The sequence below is a fragment of the Borostomias antarcticus genome (genome assembly GCF_949987555.1).
Source record: "Borostomias antarcticus genome assembly, chromosome: 14".
NCBI classification, from domain to species: Eukaryota; Metazoa; Chordata; class Actinopteri; order Stomiiformes; family Stomiidae; genus Borostomias; species Borostomias antarcticus.
Window position 1 is genome coordinate 17,341,854 of NC_140247.1, and position 7,136 is coordinate 17,348,989.

General features: G+C 43.4%; 1 protein-coding gene across 1 annotated transcript in view; it reads left to right on the forward strand.

The window, feature by feature from the left end:
- The first annotated feature begins 4,453 nt into the window (after positions 1–4,453).
- stag2b (STAG2 cohesin complex component b) overlaps positions 4,454–7,136 on the forward strand; it is a 39,793-nt gene continuing 37,110 nt past the window's right edge. The window contains 3 exon segments of the mRNA XM_084448287.1: positions 4,454–4,553; positions 6,703–6,832; positions 6,920–7,001. Coding sequence (XP_084304413.1) covers positions 6,789–6,832; positions 6,920–7,001 — 126 coding nt within the window. The 5' untranslated portion in view covers positions 4,454–4,553; positions 6,703–6,788.

Consider the following 7,136-nt stretch of genomic DNA (forward strand, 5'->3'; position numbering starts at 1 on the left):
TTATTTGGAATGCGGTGATCGCTGGGTCCTCTCACTGAGAAGTGAACACTAAGGGAAATGTTTAGCAATTCCTCTCTGCTATGATCTACCACCTCTCACCAGTTGTGCCTTTGTCTTGTCGACTTCCTGTGTTTGTCTCCTCGTCTGAACTCTCACATCATTTCCATATCCATAGGCTATTCCTTATTCTACTACAGCACAAGGCTGTTGATTGGGCTTTTGTTAAATAGTGATTCAGTCAGGTTTCAAGTGTTTGATATAACAATCCAAATGTAATTGTATCTCACGCGTTCTAAGCAGTGAAAATTGTTTTTTGTGTTCTCTGATTTTAGGATAGGTGTATGCGTTCTCACTCTGGAAATTCCTGTATAATTGACAGATAATTTTCGCTATTTTATTTAGACCTTATCGAACGATGACATATATTCACTCCTTGTTTTAAATCATGTACTGAAATTACTCTATTCTTTGGTGTTCGTTATATGCCTGCTTTACTGAGAGTGGAAAAATAAATGATCATGATTCAGCAAATCTTTGTTTGTGACATGTTTTACTTGCTGGACTTTCACCCAAGAGTGACTGAGTGAGTGAATGGCGATTGATTGATTGATTGATTGATTGATTGATTGATTGATTGATTGATTGATTGATTGATTGATTGATTGATTGATTGATTGATTGATTGATTGGTCAATTGATTGGTCAATTGATTGGTCAATTGATTGGTTGAGTGAATGATGCTCGCATTGGTCATGTCTTTATCTGGACCACTGCCGTGTTTTCCTCTAGCTACCTCTCTAGAATTCAGTCCCAAAAAACAACCTTCTCACTGCACTTTAAAGTTAAGTGATTAGCTTTGAAGCAGACTACAGACACAAATGGAGGAAGGTCTTGAAATATTGAATTAATGAGAAGGACTGATAAAGGCCATACTATCTGATCCAGTGTGGCCAGTGCGTGGTGTTCTGTCGCCTGTCTCCGCCGCCACTCTGGCACCTGTGTCCAGTGTCTGTCCCGTTCTGTTTCTGTTGGTCCCCCATGGTGTGCAGTCCCTCCCCTGCCCGTTGTGTCCAATCATCCTCTGCCCTGTTATGTCCAATCGGATAGGCATGCGTTGGTCTATTTAAAGACCCTCCTGTCCTATGTTCTGGGAGTCGTCTTGCCTATTTTGTTTTGTCTCACTGCTTCTTTTGTGTTCATTTTTGCTGTCCATTATTGACCCTGAAGGGTATTTCACAAAGCTGGCTAACTGAGTAAGCCTGACTTTTGCAATGAGTAGCCTATAGCCTAAAACCAAGAAATTATAAAATCTGGAATATGGACTTAAGTTTAAAAATAATACTAATAATAATAAAAAAAATATATATTTTAAAAAAGCCTTCCGGGTTTTACTTGCAGAAGTCAGGCGAGCTCAGTTAGCCAGCTTTGTGAAATAGCCTACCCCTCCTGTAGTCTAGTTGCCTATGTTTTGAGTTTTAAAGCAATAAGAAATGCAAGGAAAGATCTATCTATCAAACAAAATAATTCAAGAGTGCTCTTCTCAACAATTGATAGCCTAATAAACCCCGCCATAAAAACACCAGATAACCTGCTCTCTACCTCCAAATGTGAGGAATTTGCAGCTTACTAAAGAGATAAGATTATGAATATTAGGAGGAACATCACCCAGGAAAGGTCATGCATCCCGTTCACAGATCCTCTTCCTCCATGTAATGGACATATGAGCTTGTTTACACTGATGGACACAGAAATGTTGAGAAAAGTAGTATCCAAACTCAAATCCTCCACATGCCTGCTGGATCCCATCCCCACCGATTTTTTCAAAACTATTTTTGACTCTGTATCCTATGACATTTTATCCATTGTTAATGACTCCCTATCTACAGGTGTCTTCCCACCAGTACTTAAAACTGCTTTGGTGAGACCCGTGCTGAAGAAAAACAACTTAGACACTTCAGTTCTTAGCAATTTTAGACCAATCTCCAACCTTCCCTTTTTGAGTAAAATTCTGGAAAAGATTGTTTTCAAACAGATTAATGATTTCCTAGCTACAAGTTGTACCCTTGACCTTTTCCAGTCCGGCTTTTGTGCCCACCATAGCACAGAGACGGCATTAGTCAAAGTTGTAAATGACCTCAGAATTAATGCTGACTCCAAAGAGCTCTCTGTTCTCGTCCTCCTGGACCTGAGTGCAGCCTTTGATACTATAGATCATGCGATCCTCATAAAAATACTGGAGAAGTGGGTTGGTCTCTCCGGTCCAGTCCTTAATTGGCTTAGGACCTATCTAACCGGTCATGATTTCTTCGTTGCCCTCGGTGACCATAGCTCAGGAAAGATCCCTATGACCTGTGGGGTGCCCCAAGGATCGATCCTAGGACCTCTACTCTTCAGCCTGTACATGCTGCCCCTTGGCAGTGTCATCAGGAGGCACATTAGCTACCATACTGTAGCTACGCAGATGATACCCAACTCTATATTTCTGTAACACCCAGTAACTACAGCTTGGTTGACTGCCTTGTCAAGTGTATAACGGATATAAATGTATGGATATCACATAATTTCCTCCAGCTAAACCAGGACAAACAGAAGTACTGATCATTGGAGAAAAAGCTGAAAGAGAGAAACTATCTGAATAGACTTAAATCTCTCCACAGTCACTCAACAGAATACATTTCAGACATGCTTGTTAGGTACATGCCCAACAGACCACTCAGATCCTCAGGTACTGAACTTTTAACAGTTCCAAAAGCCAGGACCAAGAAACACGGAGAGGCAGCTTTTAGTTTCTATGCCTCCAACCTCTTGAACACCCTACCGGAGTGCCTAAGAAGGGCCGAAACAACGGAGGTCTTCAAGCGAGATCTCAAGACGTACCTTTTCGACCTAGCCTACAATCACTAGCCTGGACCTTGAGACACAGAAAGGCAGCCTCAAACCTACCTGTGAATCCTCTGTATACATTGGTGTTTATCCTGCTATGCACTGTATGTATATCAAGTAGTGTACAGAAGCTGGTTACCCTGAAACAGGCTTGTTCTGTTCTGACAGCTGTGTTGCCTAAATGGCTCAGTGTGCTACTAACTAGCCTCCCCTAGTGCCTCTCTCTCTCCCTCCTACCTTCTAACCAGGTCCAGTGGATGCCCCACTGTCGCCCGCAGACCACCCTGAGTCCGATAGATACCCCCGGACCTGGACCTGATGCTCTTAGCCTTTCTTGCTCAGAAATTTTAATTGAATGCAATTTATTGCTCTATAAATGTTCTTAGCCGTTAGACAAATATTTTCCAGGAGCTTGCTCCAGGTTGCCTGTTTTAATATCTGTGTTGCTTTTATGGCTCTGTGTGCTACTAACCCTGTTCTGCCTTCCCTCTCCCTAGTGCCTCTCTCTCTCCCTCCTATCTTCTAACCAGGTCCAGTGGATGCACCACTGTCACCAGCAGACCTTCTGAGTCCGATAGATACCCCTGTGTCTGCTGTGGATGTCGTAGCATTTAGTTAACACACACACACATACACACAGACATACACCAGCCCACTTCCGGCTTTAGGCCTGGGCCATAGCAAACACACACCAGTATTTGCCATGTCTCTCCTATAATGCTTTTTTAGCCTCTCTTACTCTGAAATGTAATGTAATGTAATGTATTGCTTTATAAATGTTCTTAGCCGGTAGACAAACATACTCCTGGAGCTTGCTCGCTCGCCTTGTTGAGAGGGGTCAGGGAAGAATTTGGCTTATCTGGCCCCCGGGTGATTACTGTTTTTTTTGCTTCCCTCTGGAATATGTAGAGGTGGGTCGTATGCCCACCTCCCTTGTTCTCTGTAAAGCGCATTGTGTTGCCTCTGGGTATGAAATGCGCTATACAAATAAAGCTTTGATTGATTAACGCCCAGTGACAACAAGGCTGCCAACGGGTGCTCCTCGTGTATTTTATAGATATTGTTGGTTAGGTAGTTAGGGCTATTTTTATTACTTATTTGGGACCGTTCATTGTCCCCTTGTTCCTTTGAAGTTTATGTTGGTTTAATAATAAAAGACTCATTTCAGTTCTGTTTTTTATGGTAGCTTTTGACGCAACGTACCCACATTCAGCAATTCTCGTGTGGCCCTTTCCAGAGGGTTAGGGCTGTAATACTGATCCATATAAATGGCAGTGGAAATAAACCCTTCTTGTGTCCAATAAAAATAAGCTACTTTTTAGGGTCCCGTTCTCACGGTATTGAGATCACCCGCCCCCATTTGACACTGCAGCTGTGCTGCTCGTAAATAACCGCTAGATGTCAGATCATTCACGAAGCTTCAGACGTGCACTGCCCGTTGTGCCCGCTGGGGGGCAGCTCTGCACTAGCATTTCACCCCCGTCTCCCCCTCACAGTCGTCGAAACAACAAACCGTACTACGGAGCAAGCGGGGTGAGAGAACGTCCAAAACCGCCTCTGACCGCCACTTTCAAACTCATTTAGCTACGGAATTGTGTCGAAATTGCGATTATATCTTTACAATAACTCCTAAAGTGAGGATTCTGTTGGAACTAAATTCTCATAACGCGGTAAGTTAGCTATAAAATGGCGGTGAGCAATCTAGAAGTTAGTTGATTTGTATTTTGGTTGCTAGCTGCTAGCTAGCTGGCTAGGTCCTGGTTGCAGCTAGCTAGTGTTACTGTAGCTAGCTAGGCTAGCAAGCTAACGGAGCTCCCGAGGCAAGATGGACGACGCAAGGACGAGATGTTTTTATGTAAATCCCACAGAAATATGGCTACTTGTTTTCTCAGTATATATATAGTTGAAATAATTTAGCAAAGGGTTTTAGAATTTCGTGATTCAGATTCAGCTAGCTATTTAAGTTGGACTTAACGAGCAAAGGTTTGTTAGGCTAGCTAGCTGTACTGTACATCAGCTAACATTAGCTAGCTACGAAAGATCCGCTGTTTTGTAGGGAAGTAGCTATCTAATGTTAGCTGACTAGCTAGGTAAGATTATGTAGGCCTTGTTGATAGCTAACTGGTGCTAACGTGAGTTTACAAATAAACAGAAAGTTCTAAATTAGCCAGTAAGTGCCGAGGTTTTCCGATTATGGTCAAATTTTAGGAGAGCTTTTGAACATGTTACAATGGTAATATGTTGGTGAAAGTTTTATTTCTGTGGGAACAGTGTTTTCATAGCAGATGATGTCCGGCTAGCTCACGCTAGCTAGCTAGTATGGTCGGGCTCCCAGCTAGCGGTCCTGCTGCTCCCTGGCGTCAGGTAGTTTGACAGGCGCGACACAGCCCCCTGGTTACGTAGCGATAGTTGGAACCGACCCGTTGTGAAACGGACCAACAGTGTATATGATTGATATTTGATATTGTTAACCATTTAGCGTTAGGATTCGGCCAGTTGACGTGCTTTGTTGTTAGCGGCTCTCATTGCTTGGTGCCTTTCTGGTGGCATTGCTGGCCGTGGTTGGCGCCACTTTTTCGGTCAATACCCAGGAGCTTGCCAGAGCAAAGCAACTGCAATGAAGAGTTCTGGACCTGTGTAACGTTATGCTTATGCAAGGAGAAAGCCAGCATAGATTGCTTGACTTCACATAGCTAACGTTATCTAACGTAAGATGTTTGCTACATGGCCTTCAATTAGTGTCGTTTGAGGACTACAATAAATGACCCAGATTCCATGGTCACAGTCAAGTACTAGATAGCTTGCTAACTAACTATTCTGTCAAGGCATTTTCTATGTATTCAGTAGCGTCTGTCGAGCGGAAGTTATCATTGACACTTATGCATACTTGGTCATTCAGTTACTTTGTTTTCATGAGATACCGTTCAAGGAGAGTTCATGAGCATAACAATTATATGGGAGTCGGGACCTCTGTCTGCGTGAGTTAATCTGTAAATCTGTTACTTAGGCAAGTACAGCCATTATCAGATTGTGTTGCACAATACATTGTCTGTTGCCATTGAATTAAAATGTCTGAATGACACACTTGGGTACTGTATGGACTAGCTGGACGCACCCTGCTAGGAGCCGGTATGTGAAAGGGTGGAGTTATCTTGGCCTCCCGTCGTGAACGTTGCCACCTGGGGACTACAATCTGTGCACCTAATTAGTAGACTAGTGGAGAAATAGAATTAGTAGAGTTGATAGAGTAGGAAATACTATTTTCAGTTGCACAGGATTCTTCTTTTCTGCTATGTGTTTGAAGATCATGCTGGACGTTAGTGTGTAATTATATTCATCTATGATTTAGAATATATATATTTTTATTATATCATTCTATGCTCTCTGTTCCCCGTCTTTCTTGTTTATGTCGACCAGTGTTGATGCCTAGTTTCCGATTGGTTGAGATGTATATGGGGGGCGGATTGTACGCTTCCATATTAGGGCATGGAGGCAGATCTTCTTTCCTGCCTTGGGTGACGTTTCCTGGAAACCGGGGGGAGAGGAGACGAGAGGGAGCCAATGAGCATGCAGCTCAGCCTGGCAGGGGCGCGTGTGTCCACCTTCTGTTACCATGTGAAAACTGCTTTTTCTCTTCAGGGGCACTCTAGAATGAACCCATTTAAGCTGAGGAATACTGCGTTTGATTTGCTTAATGATATACTTTTAACCTGTGTACTGTTCAGTGTGTGCAGTTTTTTTAATCCCCTTGTTAGACGGGGTGAGAGCTATCCATGCTTCCTGTAACGCCGACCCGATGCGCTCTCTCTTGTGTTCCAGGTCATATGCGAAGGCTCCATCACCCGGTGGTTTGTGAGGATCTGAAGTCAGTCATAAGTTGAGGTTGTCCAGAAGATGTTACAGAAATGATAGCGGCTCCAGATATACCGTCAGAGTTCCACTACCCTGGGTAGGTGTGGCTGGTCCTGTAGCCTGAGACGCACACGGGGAAGCTCAGGCCTGGTGGTGTATTCTAAATGGCCGTGTCTGTCCACAGGGATACAGACACCCGGTTCTCCTCAGACACAGACTTCTCTGAGGATCCAGATGGAAGAAACACAAACCCTGCTAAAGGAAAGGTAAGCTTCCAGACTCGGCTAGCTTACAGTTTGGATGGACTATGTTTATGTCTATCAACCATCTTCAGGTATGGAGTCCGTAATCAGCATACTAGCTAAATCCTTTCCTTGACATTTCTTTTACAGTATAAAAAA